This window comes from Plasmodium malariae (assembly GCF_900090045.1).
Source record: "Plasmodium malariae genome assembly, chromosome: 13".
NCBI lineage: Eukaryota > Apicomplexa > Aconoidasida > Haemosporida > Plasmodiidae > Plasmodium > Plasmodium malariae.
The window spans coordinates 185,164-209,847 of NC_041787.1; the positions used below are offsets into that span (position 1 = coordinate 185,164).

General features: G+C 24.1%; 1 protein-coding gene across 1 annotated transcript; it reads left to right on the plus strand.

Annotated features, from left to right (window-relative positions):
• Positions 1-1,050: 1,050 nt before the first annotated feature.
• Positions 1,051-24,550, plus strand: PmUG01_13012600 (dynein heavy chain, putative; the record flags this gene model as incomplete). Its single annotated transcript, XM_029007087.1, has 33 exons — positions 1,051-1,140; positions 1,273-1,360; positions 1,488-5,388; positions 5,623-5,908; positions 6,092-6,179; positions 6,397-6,626; positions 6,741-6,821; positions 7,068-7,343; positions 7,529-7,780; positions 7,966-8,184; positions 8,650-8,807; positions 9,164-9,305; positions 9,488-9,708; positions 9,838-9,998; positions 10,126-10,197; positions 10,605-10,698; positions 10,844-11,246; positions 11,517-11,721; positions 12,055-12,257; positions 12,544-13,506; positions 13,691-13,817; positions 14,071-14,267; positions 14,435-14,686; positions 14,800-14,987; positions 15,134-15,210; positions 15,379-15,449; positions 15,591-16,070; positions 16,394-16,864; positions 17,119-19,894; positions 20,157-21,975; positions 22,251-22,443; positions 22,742-23,896; positions 24,293-24,550. The coding sequence occupies 33 exons, from the start codon at positions 1,051-1,053 to the stop codon at positions 24,548-24,550; spliced, it is 16,197 nt and encodes a 5,398-aa protein (XP_028863512.1).
• Between the last annotated feature and the right edge of the window lie 134 nt (positions 24,551-24,684).

Here is a 24,684-nt window from a genome sequence, read left to right on the forward strand (position 1 = left end):
ATTATTTGGTGTATAATCTCATTCCAGTCTTAAATGATTCATAATATTTTTATTGCTTTTTTATTTTTTATTTTAATAATTCATTCATTTTGTACACAAATAACACTTTTTTATTATACGCTCATTATTAAACTTTAAAATGTTTATGTTAAGACTAGAAAATACCCCTTTAAACTGCTTTAGAAGAGTGTTCAAAATTAGCAGTATATCAATAACTCTACATGTAAAAAATTGTTATATACAAATTAGGACAATTAAAAGGATATAGTATTATAGAAAAGTTGTTAATATTTTCCTTATTCTCTTATTTTTGACATCACTTAAAATAAGTAGCTAAGACACTTCTACAAAAGCTTTGATAAATTTCGTATGATCAGGTAATTTTATAATGAAACGTTTACAACTTAAAATAAAGGGTAAAATATAACTTAAATTAACAGATATATATATTACTTAATAACTATATAAATAAATAGGTAAAGGAATAATTATGTATGCGACAAATTGTTAAAATTTTCTTTAGAGAAAATATTTTTCTTATTAATACTAGGTGAAAAAAAAAAAAAAAAATAGTTAGACAAAACACAGTGCACACGATTTACTATTTTTTTTTTTTTTTTTAATTTATTACTATTATTGTCATTTTACACATCCATTTTGCATATTTAAAGAGAACTTCATAATTAGATAAAAAACATAATAATTTTCCCTAAGTTGATCATTATAATATATACTAATTCACATTTATATTAATAAAAAGAAAAAAATGACAAAACATGCAAAGCGCTTATTCAGAATGAAGAAGTATGTATATTACAGTATATGCCCTATATATTATATAGTCTATATGATTTTATAAGAATAAAAAAGAACTCTCATTTTTCTCAGACATTTCGCATCCATTAGTGAAATACATACACGTATATATGAATATATATATTTATATTATATACATATGGGTGTATATCCGTAGCATGCGTGTGAGTATGCTTGTATATGTCTTCCTACAAACTTCAACGACAAATTATCATTTCTCCAAAGATTAAAAATATGAATAATGAATTTGAGCATTTTGTAAAGCAAAAGATCGTTTCTTTGTTGAGGATTGAAGATGATGTTTTTAACTGCTATATGCAAGATGTTAGTTGTCTTCTTTATTTATATTTATTTATTTATATTTATTTATTTATTTTTTTTTTTTTTTTTTTATTTTTCTTTATTATTCTATTAACAAAAATAAAATATTTATTCTTAACATTTTCAATTTATCAGGGAAGGAATAAAGACGATTTAAATTATTTTTTTTTGTCATCACCTATTAACACCACTTTATTTCTCGTTCTATATAAACTTACATACGGTAAACGATTTAAAAAAAAAGAAAGAAAAAGAAGAAAAAGTTAAATGATATAAAAAAATATTTACATATATTGTTTCGTCCAATATCATATTTTTTCCTTTTTTTTTTTTTTTTTATAATTTGCCAGAGGACGAAATAAACAAACAACCCCTTTGCAAAAATGAAGAATCAACCAAAAAAGTGAGGGAAAAAAAATTAGAAGAAAAAGACGAATGCTCGCAAAAGAAAGAGGACGAAAATAATAATCATCCTTCTGATAACAGCGCTAATAAAACACAAAAAGAAAGTGGAAAAAAGGATGATGTTGCAAATACTGCAAAAAAAAAAGATAATGACTTGTTAAAAAGTGATGAAAATGATAAAAAAAATGAAAAGGATAAGGAAAACATAGATAAAACAGCTGAAAGCGATGAAATAAAAAAAGGAGAAGGAACTCGAATTAGTAATGAAGTGGCAAATACTAAAGATGATGAAGAAAATAATGGGGAAGACGTAACTTCAAAAATTAATGGAGACTGTGAACAAACAGAAAATATTGAAGAAAAAAAAAATACTCATTACGTATTAAAAATGAGCATAGGTAACATAAGCATTGATGAAACGGAGGAAGAACATACTGCTCTCGTTGATAGGGGAGAGGAAAAAGAAATAAAAAAGAAAAAAAAAAGAGTACAAACAAATATAGTTTATTTTTTAAAAATTAAAGAGGATAAAATTCATGAAAACATGGATGAGTATTTTAATAATAATTATATATATGGAAATTTGCACCATAATTATATTAACAATTTTAAGGCCTATTTCAAAGTATTTTTTATACCTTTTTTTCAATGTTTATTAAAAAAAAACAAAGTTTTTGAATGTATTGGTAAGGATGTAGATCAAAATGTAAAAATTGAACATGTCTTAAACAAATTAAAGAATTTTAAAAAAAATGAAATGCTAAATGACCAGTCAGGAGAAGTAATTAAATTAAATGAAAATAAATATTTGAATATAATGGAAAGAGGAAAATACGCTCACCAACAAAAAGAATTCGCTGAGGAAAATTATATCGACAAGGTAAGAGAAAAGAAAAATTTAGTAGAAACATTTGATGAGAAGGAAAATAAATTAAATACCTCTGATTATTTAAGCAACAACAAAGACAAATGTACTAATTATAGTATTTCTCGTTCAACTGAAAAAGAGGAAAACTATCTAAGGAATAAAAACCTACTAAATTCGTTCTATTATATACTTAGTTATTACAAACAAATACTAAAAGTAGAACAAATCTCTTATAACGAGATTAACACAGATATAATGAAACTTAAAGATGATACTATTAATATAAATAACTATTTAAGAAACATTTCTAACATAATAAAGAATTTTATAATAAAAGAAAAGAAAAATGATGTAAAGAAAAAATACGATAAAACATCTGTGGAGTACTGGAAAGAGAGACATCACAGGGTGTATAATCTACTTGAAAAAATTAATAGCAAAAAATTTGAACAAATTATAGAAAATATTAAAGGGAAAATTTATAACAATGAATTAAGTAATGAAATAAAAATGTTACTAAAAGAAATAGAAAATATGCATATGGAATCATTTGAAATGATCAAATTTAGTAAACTGTTAGAAAATTCTTTTGATACCTTAAAACATGTGCACATTAATCAAATGAAAAATGGCATTAAATTGGTAATTCGAAAATTAAAAAATATATGGCTTAGCTCTAAATACTTTCGAAAAGATGAAATAATAATAGCCTTCTTTCTAAAGCTTTCAGAAATTCTATTTGAATTCATACTTTTCTTAGCTATTAAGATAAAAAAAATAAACAAACCAAAACGAATAAAAAAGGTTATTTCCAAATGTATAGACATTTTAAAATTCTATGAAAAAGAGTTTATATATGTTAAATTAGATATTGAAACAATAGATATAAGAAAAAATTGGTATTTTGATAAAAATATTATTTTTAAAAATATAAGACATCTTCAACATGTTTTAGCTACACTTTACACAGTATATTCAGAAATTATATATTTCACTGATTTGTGTTTATTAAAATTAAAAAAGTTGGTTAATAATAAAAAAATTACGAATAATATTATTCTTGAAATTAATGAATTGTATGAACCTTTCAATGATGTATTGAAAAACATATATCTATATGATGATGAATCGATCATGCAATTAATGAAAAAACTAAATGAACAGTGTTTAAAGATTGAAAAAAAATGTATCAAGATTATTCATATTCAATTCTCCAACTTAAGAAATACCAAGGCTACGTACCTATTAGTGGAAAAGTTTCAAAATTTGAAAAAAAGTTATAAAATTGATAGACTTTTAATAAAAAAATTATATGATATATTATTCTTATACAAAAAAGAATTGTACTTGTATATTGACTTGTTTAACAATATGTGCACTAACAAAGATCTAGACATTTATAAAAAATTTTTATTTTGTTTAAATATATACAAAAAAATTAAAAAACCAATGTTAATATTTAAAAATAATAGTTACATTACAACATCAAATGAATACAAAATTATCGTTAAATTATATATCAACTTTTGCAAAAAAATGTTTACTTATATTGTGGAAACATATGTTATATGGAAAAATAATTCTCTCTCTCAGATGAATAAATTTTTGTCTTCAAACATAATTACAATAAATAAACAACTAAACTTTTACTATATAATCAACTTTGATAATAATTTTTTTAAAACTTTATATGAATATGCATATATGGAATCTACATATGATTTTAATACACCCATTGAAATACTTAATATGTACAACTTAAAAAAAAAATTGTATAGGTATCTCTATGAATTAAACGAAATTATTCTTTTTTTCAAAAATTTTACTACAAATACATCAATAATTGAGCAAAAGGTGTTAATAAAATTTTTCCAGTGTTTTGAACAGAAACTCATATACATTTCTAACAACATAAATTGGTTAAATTTAAATATAGATCATTATATAAAAGATCTAAAAAATTGCAAGAACACAATTGAAAATGTACATTTGTCTTTGTCTTATTCTCTTAACAGTATAGATAATATTATTTTTAATATGCAAAATATTAATGTAGTGAGATATATAGAATGGGGTAATATGAAGCCATTGCATATTCAACCTTTTTTTAATTATTTTGAGGAATATAGAATAAAAGAAGTTAATAAAATTTTAGAAAAATATAAAGAGATATCACAAATTTTAATTAAAATAGAACAAATTGTAGAAAAAACCAAAAATGGAAGGAGTGAAATAATGGACGAATTATACTACTTATATCAATGTAAAATATATAAATGCCTAAGTTTGATTATCATAAAAGGGTTATGTAATTATGAGACATTGATCGAAAATGATTTCCAAAAAAAATTTTTGGATAATTATAAGCCCTGTTTATATATTAAAGAAGATATATATTCTGATGTTTTTTTAAATAATTCTATACAAAATATATTTAAACTTATATCCAAACTTTTAACAAATTTGCTTTTATCATCATCAGAATTTATTAGATGGCTAGATTATTCATGTATTGAAGTCCCCATATCGTTAAAAGAAGACTTTGAATTCTTTAAAATGAAATTTTCCTTTTATCAGAGTGTCAGTAAAAATAAGATTATCATTGATAGAATAATACATATACATCAATTGATTCAAAACGTTTTTCAAAAAGCAAATAAATATATTTATAGTTTTTTAAATTATGATAATATAATAAGTTCAATTATTAAAGCTCAAAGTAGTTTCAATATTCATCAGAATATCACATACCCTTTGATCTATTATGATAATATTCTTAAAAATATTACAAATATTCAAAATAAAATTGACAAGGAAAATGACAAAAAAACAATTCAATTTATATCCTTAAATATATCCTTTGTTCTCAATTCAATAAAAAGTAAATTATTAGATTCAAAAAAATTCTTTTTTAACAATCTTCACTTTATATTTACAACGCTGAAATGTTCTACCCTGAGTGAAATAACAAAATATAGGTAACAAAAAATATGTACTACGATGTAAACATGCTACTTAAAAATATGCTCTATGGGAATGCGTGAATACACGTGTAGTGCGACAGCATTTATATGGGCATGTATATGTATGTATGTATGTATGTATAATGCATGGCTCGTACAAAGGACGTGTTGATCATATATTTCCTGCCTCTAATTAAGTTAACTCCTTTAATTTATAATACTTTCTCTTGTTGCAAAACGAAACCTCAGGGGGATATTGAAGACGTGCACTAATTCAATGGACAATTATGAAAACATTATAAAAACAATAAACACAATAAAAGCTGAAAATATAAACATAGAAATAAACATTCAAAAAACAGAAGAGATTTATAACATGATAACAATATATGATTATAATATCATAAAGGATGAACAAAAGACAAACTTATTTTCGCTTTATCCGATGTACTTAAATATGCTCAACTCAGCTTTTTTCAATGATAATCTAATGTTCACAATAAAACAAGAATTTTACAGAAATACAAAAAATAAGGTAAAATGTGAAAAATGAAAATGCTACGACGTGATATTACATTTAATCAATTGTTCTGTATGTCCAAACACATATATGTACATGTGCATATATATATGTATTTTATTTTTTTTATTTGTTTATTTATACATTTTATTGCTTATTTGTTCACACCTCCTCTTTTTCTGCCCTTTAAATATATAGATAATCGTTTTCGAGGAAAAAGTAAAAAGAATCTTAAAAAAGTTTCATTTGATTGGGCCATCGTCAGAAAATATTAACTTAAGCGAAGGTTGAGAAAAAAAAAAAAAAAAATACAGTATTTCTTTATTTGTTCGTACTTCTTAAATATTCTTCAAATATATATTTTTCCTATTTAGCATTACAGGAAATATGCAAATATATTTACGTAGATGCATATATATATAAATACATACATGAAGACGTGTATCTATGTACATATCTACATAAAATAGATGCCTTCACTTATTCCTTTTACCTATTTGCAGGAATAGAGAGTTTAAAAAAATATATAAATGATTTTAAAACATTAGAAATTGAAAAAGAAGAGATAATTAAAGCCCAAATTTTGTGCAATATGAAAATTTTCTTATTTGAGAATTTCTATTTGTTGAAGAATACGATAAAGATTTACAACTCCATTTATTCTATATATAATTCATACACTACCAGAATAAATGATTTTTTAGACGTTATATATTATAAGCTGAATATTAAGGTGTGTACACAGATAAATTATGCAAAAATATAATATCCATATGTAAATAAGTAAATGCGTATACATATGTATAAATATATGTGAACATTTCTAACATTTACAAAAAATTTGCAGGAAATAAATAAATCTTTAAAAGTAGTAAAGAGCGAGTTAATAGAATTACAAAAAGAACAACCAGAAGCCAATAATATTTTGGTAAAATTCATTATATAATCTTGTGTTGTATTGTATTTACTTATTTTATTTCAATTTTTTGTATTTCATTTTGTTTTATTTTATTTCAATTTTTTGTATTTCATTTTGTTTTATTTTGTTTAATTTTATTTCAAATTATTCTATTTCATTTTATTTTATATATTTTTTTTTTTTTTTTTTTTTTTTTCTGTTTAATGTATTTCCCCTTTTGTCACAAAAATTTCGCGTCCAACTCATTTATTTTAGGCCTTCAAAAAAATTAACGAAGAATTAAACAAGATGAACACGACATTGACAATTGTATACTTGTTGCAAAACACAAACATGAAACTAACCAATTGGCACGAAATTATTAATCTCCACTTGAGGAGAAACAACATAAAAGATCCAATAACTTTTGAAAACAACATCATTATTAATGACAAAAGTATTAACATTAAATCAATAACACTTTACGACATGTACGAATTAAAGATCTACTTGCATTTTAATGACATAAAGTATATTATATATAAAATTAAGGTTAAGAAAGAAAAAGTTCAAATATATATGTGTGTGCGTTTATATATGTATATGTACATGTCTATATATGTACATGTGCACGTATATATTAAGCTACAAACGCGCTTTTGTAACATTCTCCACATGAGATATGCAAGTCATTAAAGGAGCACTATTTTATTATTTACATTTTTTTTAACATACAGGAAGTTGAAAAATTAGAAAAATGTATTAATAAAATTGAAAATAAGTGGAAACAAGAAACCCTAAAAATAATAAAATATAATGATTGCTTTATATTGGATGATAATAGAAGCATATTTAAAAATATTAAGAAGACATTTAATGACTTACATTTAATGAGAAACTTAAATTTTGCTCAGGATTTAATACCCAAAATAAACTATTTACAAAGCAAATTATTATTTGTTCATGAACTCTTATCCTTGTGGGCACTAGTACATAATATTTTTATTTTTAAAATAATTACATATTCATAAAAAAAGGGCAAGGAGCGTCAACTCCATACGTTCCGAGTAACTTCATATATACATATGTACATATATATATATATATATATATATATGTATGTATATATGTATATGTGTATATAATATCAATTGTGCACTTCTAATATTTGCAGACACAGGAAAAGTGGGCTAGCCTCCAAAGTTTTTACAATAACGAGAATTTCAACCATTTCAGCAACGAATTGAAAAATTTTAATAAAATAAATAAAACATACATTGAAATAATGAAAAATGTGAAGAAAAACCCGAATCTATTCCATAGTTGTAGCACTCAATTTTTTTATTTTTTGAAAAATTACTATGATCGCGTATTGTTTTTGTTTGATGAAACAGTAAGCATTTTGCAAGACAAAAAATTTTCCTTTCCGGATTTTTTTTTTCTGACCGATGAGCAGCTGTTTGATCTTCTTTGTAACTACTGAAAATGAGAAATGCAATATATATTTATGCATGTATATATGTATATATATATATATATATATATATATAAGTAGCAAATAAAGTGCATAAATATAACGCGCTAAGAAAGGCATACATTTATAAGCTTACTATTAAAAACAAACATACGCAGCCAATATAGAGACGGAGAATTTGAAAAAATATTGTTCCATAATTTATGAAGGACTTATATCCTTTAATGACATTGACAAAACGGTATATTCAAAATAATGCATTATCGCAGTCATAAGTTGCTTCAACTGAAGTGTTATTACATACATATATACATATCTATGTATATGTTTCCAATTTTTTTTTTTTTTTTTTTTTTTCTCCTCTGTTTTAAATGTCATATGCAGATAATTGAAGTTGTTACTACAAAAAATAACACATTCAATTTAAAAAATGGAGTGAAAATAATAGGAATAGACACATATATTATTTTAAAAGAAAAGATAAAAAGCACCTTAAAAGAAAACGTTATTACAAGTTTAAAAATGATTTACAATACTAACATGTAATATATTCTTTCTGAGTTGCATTTTTTATACACAGAAATAACTCTAATATTTTATATAACTTTAATATTATATAATTTCATAATAACATACATTTTAGATTAATCATACATACATCACAACAACCAATTATTATGTTGTTCTAGATTTTTGCATATATAATAATTGCTCCTCTCAATTTTAACAAATAAATTCCTATTTTCATATATAGTCATTTTCTATATTCCACATTATCTGATTTTTTCCCTCGTATTTTCTTATCCTTCCCAATGCATTTCACTGCTATACAGTTTCTGCGTATAATATTGCCTTTTTATCAAACATATAATAATATCATAAATATTTATATTTGTAGAATCATTCCAATAATAGTAAATAACATCTCAGTCGTTTCAAGCTTAGTCATTAAAGTCCTATTGAGCGAAGAAATTAAGAACATTATTCAACAGAAAAATGCAGAATACACGCAGAAAGTTCTAAATAAATACAGTGATTTGGTATTTCTAAAATAAATTGAAAACATATATATTGCCCACACATACATACGTACATACATAGTTACATATATATGTGTATATACTTATATATATATTCCAATCTATGGTTAACAAGTATCTATTATGTTGTTTCTCCTAAAGCAAGTTAAAATTTTCTTCTTTTATACGTTCCTAATTTTCAGTGCAACAATATTATTCAAGAAATAAAAAAGGAAAAAGGAAAAAATATTCAGAAAATAGAACAGTCTTTAATTATATATTTAAATTTTATTGGCATACTACAAAAAATAATTCAAGAAAATCTGTTTGATGAAAACAGCTTCTTTCTATATTACCAATTTGGATATACCCTAGATAAAAATAAAGAACAAGTTTTAGTAAAATATGGAAATTATGCATTCAAGTAATTTATTATAAAAAAGGGAGACATTAAAATACGGGTTGAGAAATTATATATATATATATAGATAGATACCTTTTATTTGTTAAATAATGAAAATTTTTATTTTGTTTTTTTTTTCCTTTATTCCAGATATAATTATGATATATTAGAAAACAATAATTTATTTATAAATTTACTGCCAAATGACAAATACGTATTTTCAATATGCTCAAATATACATAAATCTTATTACAATATCATAAGTGGGAACAACAAAACATCAACTATTCTGTACATAACATCAGCACTGGGTAAAAAAAAAAAAAAAAAAAAAAAAGAAGATCTAGTACATATATAATCACGTTTTTCCGTTTTATTTTACTCGTCTTCAAATTACAGCAATAATTTTTTTTTTTTTTTTTATTATTTTGCGAACAGGACGAAGAACACATTTTATTGAAAGAAAAATAAATAATATAAAAAATTACATACTAGGATCTATTCAACTAGGTATCTAATAAAATTTTTTATATTTGATGTAACATTAGACCTAAATTAAAAATAAATATTTTTTACAATTTTTTTAGGATATGCTTTAATATTCAAAAATATTGATGAAATAAGGGTGGAAGAACTATCTATCCTAACAAACATATTCAGATCTATACAAACATGTATAATTCTTTTACATGCATACGTGATGACATAATTCAATTTAGTGAAAAATATATTTACAAATATGATACATTTAAGTTATATCATTCATATAATAAAAAAGTCAAAATGATTTTTTCAAGTGACAAATATTACTCTTAGCAAAATGTGGAACTACTAATTTTTGAAATTATGCATATAATTGTATGCCCATAATTGTGCTGCAGTTTTAAATATTAAAATTTTATTTTTATATTAAAAAGGTTTAAAAAAAAAGGAGAAGAACATTTATATTTTTAATAAAGATGTACCATTTAATAGCAACTCCGTAATATTTTTTACCTCCAAATGTTACAGGTATATTTACTGTTTGCGCGGGTATAGGCGTCTATACATCTGTGAATATGTACATACACATATAGACATATATAAGTATACATATGTACACACATATATATACATATATACCCAACTATTTATGTTTTATATTATTCAAAAATAGGTGCACAAGTATCCCCTCAAATTTAAGGGGTTTGTGCAAAGAAACCATCATAAACAACTGTAGAGAAGTAGAGCTCGTGGAAATTCTATTGCATATAAATGATTTTTCTAATGCTCAAATCCTGTGTAGAAAATTTTGGAATTTTATGGAATACATAAATTTTATTTATTTTAAATCTGAGAACAATATGTTGAATGATGTAATTAGTATTATAAATTTATGTAAAGAAGGAAATGCAGAATGCGACAAGGATTTGTTATTAGCCAAATATACATTTATACACTATTATGGAAAATTAAAAGATATTACACAATGCAAGCTACAAGGATTAATAAAAAAATTTCTTGATGTTGACTTAAGTATGAAATTTTATTTGGATAATAAAAGAGACCTATTAAAAGAAGTAATCAAAAATTTTAAATTTAACCAAATAAACTTTTCTTATGTAATAATAACTACTACACGAAATATTCTGCTTACGTTATTTTTACTGTATCTGTTTTTGGACAATCACTTAGAGAAGTATGCACAACGCGCGCCATATTTTGTGGGCCTACTTAATGGACCTACAAGAATATATTTAAGAATATACAACTATAATATATAACACGAGTGTGGTAAACATATATAAACGTATGCGCATATATGTTTATATATACATGTACATTTTCAGTTGGTGCAACAAGAACGTATTTATTTAAAAGACCATATGCTGTCTGATTATGAAAAGGAAATTTATCTATTAAAAGAAAAACTGCAAAATCAGTTTGTGTCAGTGGTATTTGGAGGAGCTCACATTGGAAAATCAACATTACTAAAAATATACAACACTTTGTATAACTCGAAATACTCCTTTATTTATTTTGACGCTTTATATGGTATGACTTTAATTTTTTAATTCTACTTTTTTCCATTATATCTAATCAAAAAAAAAAAAAAAAAAAAAAAAATACTGAGACATAGGAAACACATATTTTAACTTCTGAAAAATTATTACATGCAATAAATGTTTCGAAAAAAAGGTTTACTCGAAAAGGTTTAACCAGCGCGACTATACATGTTCTTATATGTACATAAGTGTATATATATATATATATATATATATATATATATATATATATATATATAGACGCGTTTTTACTTATATTACAGCCGTCTCTTTTCTATCTTAATACAAAATTGTCACTTTTGTCACTTGTGTCACTTTTCAGATCCACATGGCAACTTCAACGAAAATTTTTTACATGAAATGATAAAAAAGAAACAAGAAAAATACAAAGAATACACATTTATCATGAAGATCAATTATCTTAATCATGTCATTTACGATTTCTTGTCCTTAAATAATTTATTTTATTCGAAAGATCAAAAAATGGAGGGAAGTCCCGCAAATCGGCTAAAGATAATTATTGAGGTAAAAAATAAGGTTGTAGAGATATAAATAGTATTTAAAAAAAAAAAAGCAAAAAAGTAAAAAAGTATGAGCTTATTTTAAACGAGTAACTGGGTTACGTAAAAAATTATCTATAGTTGGCACATTACACTGCTACGTCTATATTCAATAATCACTTCGTTCATTAGTACCAAAGTTCGTATCATAGTGATGCACTGTGTTTTGTAGTAGTTTCTCTCTCTTATCTATACCATTTTTTTAGTAAAATTTGTGACATATGTCTTTTATCTCTTTTTCCTTTTTCTAGTGCAATGACATGTCCCTCTTAGATCCCTACTTACTAAACAAAATGAATAAAATATTCATTAAGGATAATATTAATATGTACATTTATTTTAAAAACAAAACGTCTAAATTAATAGATAGCATTCTTAACACAAACTTCTTTTTTGAGAAGAACATTCAGAATAACAAGACATCTAGCTTCATAAACAATTATGAGGAGAAGAAAAAAATTCTTTTGGAATTATATAGCGAGTTAAAACTATTTTATAGGAACTTTTTTCTCCCTATATTTAATTATATAGAAAAAAAAAAAGGAAATAATTTCAATATAAATAATTATTACACAAAAGTGGATGATATAAAAAACATGACATTAAATGATAATGATTTTACTCAAAAAGATTTGTTCCATGTAAATGTGGATGAGAAAATTTTGATAAATAATTTCTTAGATATATTTAAAAATAATATATTCATTTTCCTAAAAGAAGCCGAATTAGATGATCAGTCATCACTTAGCAAGTGTATTAGTACCAAGTCTAACATTAAGGATGCTATTAATTTACAAATAATAGAAGAATTACATAGAAAAGAATATTTTAAAAAAAAAGAAACAAGTATAAACGAAGACAAAAACGAAAAATACAGAACAAATGAAGAATATAATTTAGATAATATAGATAAAAGCTATATAGACAATGTATGTATACTACAAGCTGAAAAGGAAAATAACAAAAAAGTAGACTTATATAGCAAGAAAGAAATATGTAAAATATTAACTATCAAAAATAAATACATTTTTATATTAATAAGTTGTCTCATTTTTTTATTTAACAATTTTTTAAATGACCATGAAAAATGCGGCTTTTTTATTTTCTTAAAAAAATTAATTGCCTCAAACAAAATCAACCTTGATAATAATTTAGAAAATTATTATTACCACATACACAAAAACAAATGGGTTCCTATTTGTGAATTTTTTAATGTAATACTTATATGAGCATATGTATACAAGATTGTTCATAAAATGTACATTACATATTGTGTATATACTTGAATAATAATATTAATTTCAAATTATTTTAGTTTTACAAATAGCTATTAATTTTATTACTTTTTTTTTTTTTTTTTTTTTTTTTTTTTTATATTTATATTTTATACACATTCAGTCCACTGAAAATGACCACTTTGATGAAAAATATTTACTATATCATGATGAAGAAATGAAGAAGAAAATTAATTCAATTAGCCTGCTGTATAAAGGACAGTCTAATATTTGCTTGATAGGGGATAGAAGTAAATATACATTTAGATATATACCACCTATATACATATCATATAAGCAAGCTAGTATATTCCTGTTTTGTAATATATTTTTCATTTCCCAATTTCTTACAACACAAGCAGTTAGTATAACTTTTTATTTCTGTCTACTTTCATGTGCGATATATTTTATTTACCTCCTTGCGTTACTATTTCCATATTTTGCCTTCCAGTATTACAATTAGTGATATTGCAACTTGTATGTTTATTTTAACATATACTTCAGAAAATTGCAAGACGGCTATTTTTAAAGAGATAATTGACAGGAACAAGAATATTGACCATGTTGTAATAGATGTTTTGAAATACATCAATGTTCTTAATTTTAAAGTTTTACATGATAAATTAATAAAAAAAAATGTAAAAAAGTACTTCCATCAGTCCATCCTTTATATTTGCATAGACGACATTCACGTTAATTATGTAAAAATAAAAAATAGAGAAAAATTAAAATGGAAAATATTAAAAAGGAAAAATAGAACACCCTATAATTACAAGCCACGCCGTAGCTTCAAATATATTTTTTATTTATTCTTTTATTTATTTGTTTAACTTTTTATTTGCTTTATTATTTTTTTTTTTTTTTTTAGGAAAAATCAAATAACCCTTCTGTAGAATTTTTGCACAATTTACAGAGAAACTTATGCTATTGTGAAAACAAAATTATTAATATAGAAAACATAAAAAGCATAATCACCTTGGAGTTAGAACAGATGAAAAAGAATAGCTACTATAAATTTATATCATATTACTATTCTTTCTTCTTTTTAAACTCAAGCAGAAAATGCTTACTACATTATTTTAATTCCCTAATAAATCATTCTTTAGATGGAAAATTTCAAGTAGATACATACCCACATATACACACAAATATATACATGTATATTTATTGTCTATATTTATATATTCACAGACACACTTTACATATTTTTTTTTTTTTTTTCCCCACTCTAAGGGTATACACAACAAATTAGTAAGTTACACCATCGATCTATTTTGGAAAATACATGAGGACATTAATTTAGAGGAAAAAAAAGAAAACAGCTTACTATTCACAAAAGAAAATATTTTCTTGTTCTACGAAGAATTCTTTTGTACTAAATGGAATTTTGAAAATGAACAGGATGTAGTTATAAATTGGTGGTATTTAGACAAAAAAAAAAAAAAAAAAAAAAAAAACTTCACATGTAAATATTTACATATATGAATATTATAAAATTTTAGAAAAAGGCAAATTCCTTCCCTTATTTTGTTATGTTTTCATGTTTTCTTCTCTTGTTCATTTTTAGTGAAAATGCTGAAAGTATGATTTTAAATAGGATCCTGAAAAAGGAAAGCAAAAAGGAGGTTATGAAAATGATTAAAAGTAAGAAAAAATAGTAATAATAAAAAAAAAAGAAAAGAAAAGAATAAAAATAAATATTATTTTGAGTCCATCTTACTTTGTTCTAACCTATACATGTTACTTCCTTCGCGATACTGCTACAATTATTATATTATTATTTTATCATTTTATCATTTCTTCCCTTCCTAGATGCTCAGGAGAAACACTTCAATATAATTAATGAAAATAATTCTACCTACTTAAATTACTTTTCCAAAGACGTAAAAAGAAAAAGAAACTTAAAATTATTAAATTAAAACTTTCTCTTTTCAGTTCATTCCACTTTATTAATTTATACACATGCCCATATTTTTTTTTTTTTTCTCACAACGCACAATTTTGCCTACATTTTTCTATTCCAGGTTTACGAAAAAATTGACAACGATGTGTTAAAAGACGAATTTCTTAGAAGTCTAAGTAGTTACAACAATTTGTATATTAACACAAAGATGTTTGTAGAATTTTATTTTAAAAACATTTTGGAGGTCTATAAAAAAATAAGTAAAAATGTAAATTCATCCATGATAATTTGCATTAATAAAAAGAAAGCCATCATATTACTAAACGCTGTTGCATTCATATTAAATATCAATTCAGTAATAATTAACAAGTCTAATATTCAAGAAAATGTGCAGGAAAAAATTAACTATTATAATAGATTGCGCTTTAAGAGAAATCTTTTTATATTAATTAATTATTCAAAAAAATATGATGATTATTTTTACTCCTTAATTTATAAAAAATTTCCATCTGCACTATTTGATAAAAAGGAACTATTCCAAATGTATACTAAAACAAATCTGATATCTAATGAGCTAAAATGGGAGAATATTCAAAATATAGTAATTAAAACATTCATGAAAAATCGAAATATCACTGTGTTTTTGTAGCTTGTTATGCATATTTTCTAACGTAGTTTTAGTAAAGGCGTATATAAGAAAGGGGGGAGTATGTGCATATACATACGTACATACATATATGTGTATAGAAACATAATTATTTGTACTCCGTTTTGAATTATCTGATAACTATTTTTTATTCTTGTAGCTTCTTCTTCCCCTTTTTTATCATCTCATAACACTGCTTATCGCATCTTTCTATGTCGTACCATTCCCAAGTTACCTTTTACTATTTGCTCTTTCCTTTCATTCTTCCACCCACGCAGATGAAGAACAACACATATGTGTGCCTCGTACACGAAAAGAGGTTTGATTTAAGTATGTCCAATTTCCAGAATTATAAAAACATTTACAATGATATATATGTTATTCACATCGATTGCTGGTATAAGGAAGAGTACATTCGATACTGTAGGTTGTTTTTAAAAAATTACTCAGATAACCACTTTGTAGATAATATTTTAAATAATTTCAAAAAGAAAGTTATCTTAAATACTTTAGAAGATGATATTGAAAAACAGAATAAAAACCTGGCCATAGAAAAAAAAGAAAAAGACAAGGAGGATCACATTTTCATAAATTCGCTAGATTATATAAAGAAAAATAAAAATGAACAACCTGAAGCGAAAGAAAGTGAAACAAAGAATAGACAAGAAAAAGAAATAGACAAAGAAAAAGATAACACAGATGAAAATGAAACAACTCAAGTTAGGACAAATGAAGATGAAAAACAGAAAGTAGCTGATGTAGAAAAATCATATGAGGGAGAAAATGAAAAGGATAAAGAAAAGGGAGAAAATGATTACATGATAATACAAAATGGAAAAAAAGAGGAGGAAGAAAAAATGGCTAATGAAAAAAAAAAAAAAAAAAAAAAAAAGGAAAAGACCCAAATGACAAAAAAGACACGAAAAACACAAAAATCCCAAAAAACACAGAAACAACAAAAATAATGAAATACATAAAACAAGAAAAAATTATAAACAAAAAGCAGAACAATAATCTAACTGAAAAAAAGAAAGATAATTATAATATAAAAAATAATGAAAAGAAGGAGAAAAAAGAAAATAATATTCAAAATAAAAATGATCAACAAAACGAAGAGAGAAAAAACAAAGGTAAACTCAAACTAACTTCACAAGAAAAAGAAAAAAAAACAGAGAAGAGTTCCTCTATCATCAAAATAATCAAAAAGGGAGTAATAAATAAAGATTCAAAGATAGAAAAAAATAATATAGTGTCTTCTAAAAATACTACAGATCCTTATTCGAATAAGGAAAATAGTAAAAAGAAAGAAATAATAAATTCCATAGGAAATGTAAAAACAAAAAAAAATGAAAACATAACAATGAAAGAAGTTGCTAAATCAAATGAAAAAGAAACAAGAGAAGGAGAATTAAATAAATCAGGGAATAAATCGGATCATAATAAAAATACTGGAAAAATGGAAAAGAAACATAATAAAAGAGAAAATAGTGAAAGGAATGTTTTAAGAACAAACAAACCTACAAAGGGTGATCTCGAACATAAAAAGAAACAGGATAAAAAAGACAATAGAAATATCATTAGCAACAACAATAGTAATAAAAATAAGATACATAGTAACTATAACAATGTTAATTATGAAGCTAAAGAGGAGCTAGTTGTTATATCAGAGGATGACCAAAGAAAAGCGGAAGTTGATATAGACAAATATCATGAAATGGGAAAAGATGAAAAAAAAACTTTGCAGGAAAAGGAAGGCACAAAAGGTAAAGGAAATGGCGAAATGGAGGGAGAAAAAGAAGGCGAAATAGAAGGCGAAAGCAAAGGCGAACGGGAAGGCGAAAAAGTAGACGGAAATAATGATATCCACACTAATGGCACAGAACTGTCCAAAGAAGGCGAATCAAAAACGGATGATGAAAATGCTAAAAATAAAGACTATAACTATTTAAAAAGTTGCAATAAAAGAGCAATAAACGAATTTAGCATAAACAACGCAGAAATGAGTAAATATAATTTTTACAGTATGATTGAAAAACAACTTGAAAACGTTGTCGATGTATTTATAGAAGTATATTATGATTTAAAAAACTTTTTAAAGAGAAGAAACAGTAATTTAGATTTCATAAGAATCAACAAAAGCAATTTTGTGGACTCATTAGTTATGTTTTATATTTTACTAAAAAATAAATTAAACTATAAAAATAAGCAATTGCAAATGTTTAGAATGGGTCTAAAAAAGGTGGAGAGTATATTTAAAAATTATAATAATATGAATACAGAAATAGAACAAATAAATACATCAATATGCTCTAAGGAAGATACCATAGTAAATCTAAACGAAGCTATTAAAAATGATTCTAAACTATTAGTAGATATGGAACAACAATTTAACTCAAATAAACAAATTTTAAACGAAGTGGTAAATGATATTGACGAAATGATGGAACACAAGAATGAGTCTGAGAAACAAATTGAAGAAGAATGTATCTCCATTATATTTAAAATTCAAAATGTAGAAAATAGCGAAATTAAAAATATATTGAAAATTACTAATCCTGATATGACACTCATAAGTATATCAATTATTCTGAACACATTAGTAAGAAACTCCTTTTTAAATGATAACAATGATAATTGGAATTACTTTAAAAGTTTTATTTCAAAAGAAAATTTTTCCAAATTCTTTTTTAATTTTAAAAAAGAAAATGTAACTGATAAACAAATAAAAAGAATAAAGGATTATATAAGTAAAGATGAAATAGCTAGAAACACTAAGAAAATTTATGAAATGAATAATTTATTTACTTATTTTTTTGAATGGGTTAATTTTATACTTAAATACAAAGAATATTATAAAAATACATGTCAAATAAATGAATCTATTTCAAGTAATACTTTGAAAAAAGAAAAGTTTGAAAAGGAAAACCAAATGCTGTTAGAACAAATGCATAATATTAAATCGTCCATCGTAAGTAACAAAAGTGATGTAAATAAACAAATGGAACAACTGGAAGATTTAAATAAAAAATTAAATATAATAAACAAGTCTTATTTACCTATTTTAGAAATCAAGGAATTTTTAGAAAAAATTCAAAAAAAATATACAATTACAATTGAACAAATTGAAAACAATTATAAATATTTAGTATCCGAAATCTTACTCTTTTCCTTTTTTCTAAATTATTCATCATCTTTTAATTACAAGTATAGATGTTTCTTACTTGATAAATGGAAAAGAATTATAAAAAAAAATAATATATTAATAAAAGATGATGTTAAAATAGAAAATATATATTCATGTGATAGTATCATATCGTTGTTTATATCTGATAACTTCCCAAGACATATTTTTTACATACAAAATGCATTAATATCTTTGAATCATTTTAGATGGCCTCTGCTATTAGATCAACAAAATATAGGAATCGAATGGTTAAAAAAAAGCTATAGCAATAATTTGGTTATTCACAATTTTGATGAAAATTTGAGCAAACATTTAGATATGTGCATAATATATGGAAAAAGTTTAATAGTTCCATTTTTCAATTTCCAAAATTTGTATATTTATGAAAAAAAAAATAATGAAGAATTTAACTGTGACCATTGTAATGATCAGGATAACGTTAAAACGATACAAGCACATGTACTCTGTAAAAAAAATTTTCTTAAATTCAAACTAAAATATAAAGAAATTAAACTTAATTCCAATTATAGCATCATAGAACCTGTTATAGAGAGGAACGTGTATCTGATAAATGGAAAATACTACATTAACATTGGTTAGTGCTCAAATACATGTTTATACGTGCATGTATTTCTCAGTACATGTATATAGACAAGCTTTACATGTTCGACCACATATACTTCTTCATACATTACATACGCACATTTCTTAATTCACGCCCATGCTTACTCATATGATTTGCATCTATATCATGAGCATCCATAAATTAAACCTTGTTCAATGTGATACAACAATTTTAACAGCTAATTTTTTTTTTTTTTTTTTTTTTTCCATCTTGTCCTCTCCCGAATTATCAGGAAAGAAAAAACTAGAGTACAACAAACATTTCAGGCTATTCCTCGTGAGTGACTCGAATGATAGATACTTTGAAGACATAGAAGATTATGTTAACATAATTGATTTTCAAATAGATAAAAAGTTGATTGTAAACAAAATTGTAAACATTATTTTAAAACATGAAGATGAAAAAAAGTTAATCAATTTTAACACAAAAATAAGAAATTTCTACGAAACAAAACAAACACTTAAATTTTTGGATGATGGAATGATTATAGAATTATGCACTTTTGACAATAAAATTAATAATAATAAAAATTTAATGAGTGCTATAAATAATAATGTTCTGAAAAAAATAGAAATAAAAAAAATGCTTAATGAATACAAACATGAAATTAACAAAATAAAAAGTTCTTCTGAAAATATAAAATGTTTAGGTTATAGATTTCATAGTATATATAAAGTGTTACTTAAACAGTCGAGAGTAAAATCTGTATACAGTTTTAATTTTAATTATTTATTAAACATTTTAAATAATTTAATTAAAAATATCAACAAGAAAATACTAATTTGTAATTTTAATCAATTAATAAAAAAATTTACGCATAACTGTTTTGTATTCTTGTTAAATACTATAAACCAAAAAGACAAATTATTTTTTTGTTTTCTGTTTTATTCTTCCTTACTATTTGAAGAAAAAAAATTAATAAATATAAAAAAGTCCATAAAAATAGAGAAGGAAAAATACTATTCTCTATTTCTGAAGATGAGAAATTTAACAAATAATGATACAACCGATTTACATAAAGTTGAATGGTTAAGTGAAAAGAAAAAAAGGGAGTTACTATTTTTACAAAATGAATTAGAAAATTTTAAACTACTTATTGAAGATTTAAAAAATAATTCTATTGAATATTTTAACTGGTATAAACAAGTACGACCAGAAGAACATTTGTCTTTTTTGAAAAGAATACAGCTAGATAAATTAGAAATTATTTTGTTCATATATGTAATGCGTAAAGATAGACTATATTATTACATATATTTCCTGTTAACAAATTATTTAGACCTAACTGAAAATGTCAACTTCTCTTTTAATCCTTCTAAGGATTTAAATTATATAGATGCAAAAATATTTTTACACATTACAAAGGAAGGGAATAATTTCTATGAATCTATCTTATCAAAACATAATAATGCAATAAAAACTCTCAGCGTTGGAAATAATTTTAATAGTGATACTCAAATAATTATGGAAACATCCTTACAGAATGGGAAAAAATTATTACTAGAAAATATTCATTTAATTAAATATAATATAGACAAATTTTATGAAATATATAATAATAAAAAAATTCATTCTAATTTTGAATTATATCTAACCTCCGAACAAGACACTTCAATCTCTATATTAAAAAAGGCTATCAAGATATTTCCACATAAGGATGAATATTTAAAAACTCTACTCACAGAATTGTTTGCACATGTTCAAAATATTTATAAAGACAAACTGAGAAATAATTTTGTTAACTCCTTCTTATTTTCTCTTTCCTTCTTTCACACTATTCTAGTGTGCAGATCTAATTATGATAACTTCGGTTTTGACGAATTGTACCACTTCGATATTAAAGATTTCGAGAGTACATTTGATTGCCTCCTCCATTATTTTGATTTAGTCCAAGTAAACAGCTCCATAGATAATGAGTTAAATAACGCCTCAAATATGGTTTCAAAAATTGGCTCAAGTAGGTACAAAAATATGTGCCTTCATTTTAATACTAGCACCACAAGTAAAGAAGCTGTTACAAAGGAAATGAATATAAATTGGGCTTTTGTGAAGTAAGTAGAAGTGAAGAATTCTTCAGCAACTGTATTTAACCTGAGTAGTAATTTTGGAATCCTCTTTATAAATTATAATTTAAAAATATGCTAAATATTAAACTATCTGAAATATTATGTATCCCTCTTTAGTTGTACCATTATACTGTAGTAGTTACCTTATTCATTTCTGTCTCTATTTCTGCCCTTATTTATTCCCCCATTTCTGCCTCTTTTCCTTCCTCCCCTACTCCTATTTGGTAACTGATCATTGCTTTGCACCTTAACTCTTACAGAGAAATAATCCTGAACGGATATGGGAACAAGGTCAATTATGCAGATAGGAAAATAATAAAAAGTTATATCAAGGAATATTTTAACGAATATTCATTTAACGAAAAAAACGAATTCATTTATTCCATTGATGAAAACTATAACTATAAATTTTTGTTAAATGGATCTATAAAGGAATATACGAATTTAATTAAGGTAAAGATGCAAAAAAAAAAAAATAGAATAGCATGCTTTGTTCTCCTTATAATTATAACTCCGCATTATGTCTTCTTACAAATGTGTAACAAGTCCCATGCTGAATTGTTATTACACTATTTTTACTGATTTATTGCTTATTTACAATTAAAGTCTACATTTTAAATGCAAATGTATGGTCATATGTACACTATACACATCTTAAGTGAATTTTCAAAATTTTCTCCTTTTTTAACACTACTGTATAGTTACTCATTTATTTTATCTTCTCCTCCTTCGTTTTTTCATTCTTTTGTAGGGTTATCCCTTTTTCAATAGCTGCAAAACTTATGGAATGAAAATAGAAGCTGATAAAAAGAAACATGAAAAGTATAATGAAAGTCTAATAAAAAATTTAGAAAAGATATGCAGCAAGGAAATTTTAATTTATAAAAAGGACAATAATGATGATGATGTTTTTTTCAACCTGGAAAGCGATTACTACTCAAGTTCTAATTTTAACTCTGATGAAGATGAAAAAAAAGAAAAAGAAATAAAAGAGGAAATCCTATATGGCGTGGCACATGTGGAGAAACAAGATGAGTACACAAAAGATCTAACATATGAAGAAGAACGGAACAAAAAAGATGATGCTTATGATAATGGTAGTAATTGTAGTAATGATTATGGAAGCGACTTTTTTGTAAACATAAACAAAAAAGGTGATATGTTAACAGGCGAAGATAGGAAAAAGCATAACAGTTATTGCCATTCAGACTATTATTTAAAATTAGACTTTTTAAAAAACGTTAAAAAAATGAATATATTTTATGAATTAATAAAAAAACTAAAATTAACATTTAAACATAATATAAGTATTAATTCTGAGTGGACTAAAAGTAATATAACTACAGTTCAGTCATGTTGCATAAATGAAACGAAGAAATTTAAAGAAATTACAAATATGATATATTGTGATGTAATAAAAATTGAAAATGAGTTAAATAAAAATAAAAAATATTTGGATATTGATACTAAACTAAATATGATTTATTTATCATTAAATAAGGTACCAAAAAAATGGACATTTAGTTTTAATAAAAAGATAAAAACTGTTCATAATTTTATTACCTATTATGAAAATATAAAAGAACAACTATACTTTTGGAATATTACTGGAGAATTAACTTTTTATAATATGCAGTATTTATTTAATCCTTTTGAATTTTTTAAAGCCTTATTAATTAAATTTTGTTCTGTTCATAAAAAAAATTTAAAAGATTGTATATTTACATCCAAAATTAATAATTCCACGGAAATAAATAAAAAGGAAAACCCGCATTCTCAAAAAAATTTTTTTTATAGTAGCGATGAAGAAGATCATTTTATAACAAATGATATCAATTATGCGGACTATGTTCACTACGACACTGAAAATTACTGTGACGTGTATTTGCTAGGGATTTACACACTGGTAAGCAATGCATATGTGATATACATGTGTGCACACAAATACATTCATCCATGTATCAATTCATGCATACATACATATACATATATACGTAAATATATATATATATATATATATATATATATATATATATAGCTTGTTTCCATCGCCCCATTGAGGTTTCTTACATGTTTCATACAAAGTATTCTTCGCTCAACAATTTGTTCGGACATGATCGAACTACCTCATTATATTCTATCACATTCCATTTCTCTCAACATCCAAGTTTTACATCTTCATTTTGGTTTTCCCATTTACTACCTTCACCTATTACATTTTTTTATTGGCCCTATTTATTTTTCCATTGTATTCTCTCCACTTATTACCTCCATTTACTATCTCTTTCCTCCCCCCTTACAGAATAACAATTTTGAGTGTCTAGGAATTAAGTCAACAAGTAAGAAGAAATATGACAAAATACCCATTATAACACTAAGCATAATAGAAAAAAAAGAAAAGAACATATTAAAGGATAGAAAAATACCCCTATATCAATATAAGTATAATGGAAAACTGAAAAAAAAAAATAATAAGTTTATAACAAATATGTACTTCAAATCGGACAAACATAAATCCTTCATTTATATTAGCAAGGTTTATCTGTTCATATATAATTGATAGGACCTCTTCTTCTCTTTTCCTTTAATTTGTATTCTCTTTTTGTTTAATATCTATTCTCTTTTTGTTTAATTTCCATTCTCTTTTTGTTTAATATCTATTCTCTTTTTGTTTAATTTCCATTCTCTTTTTGT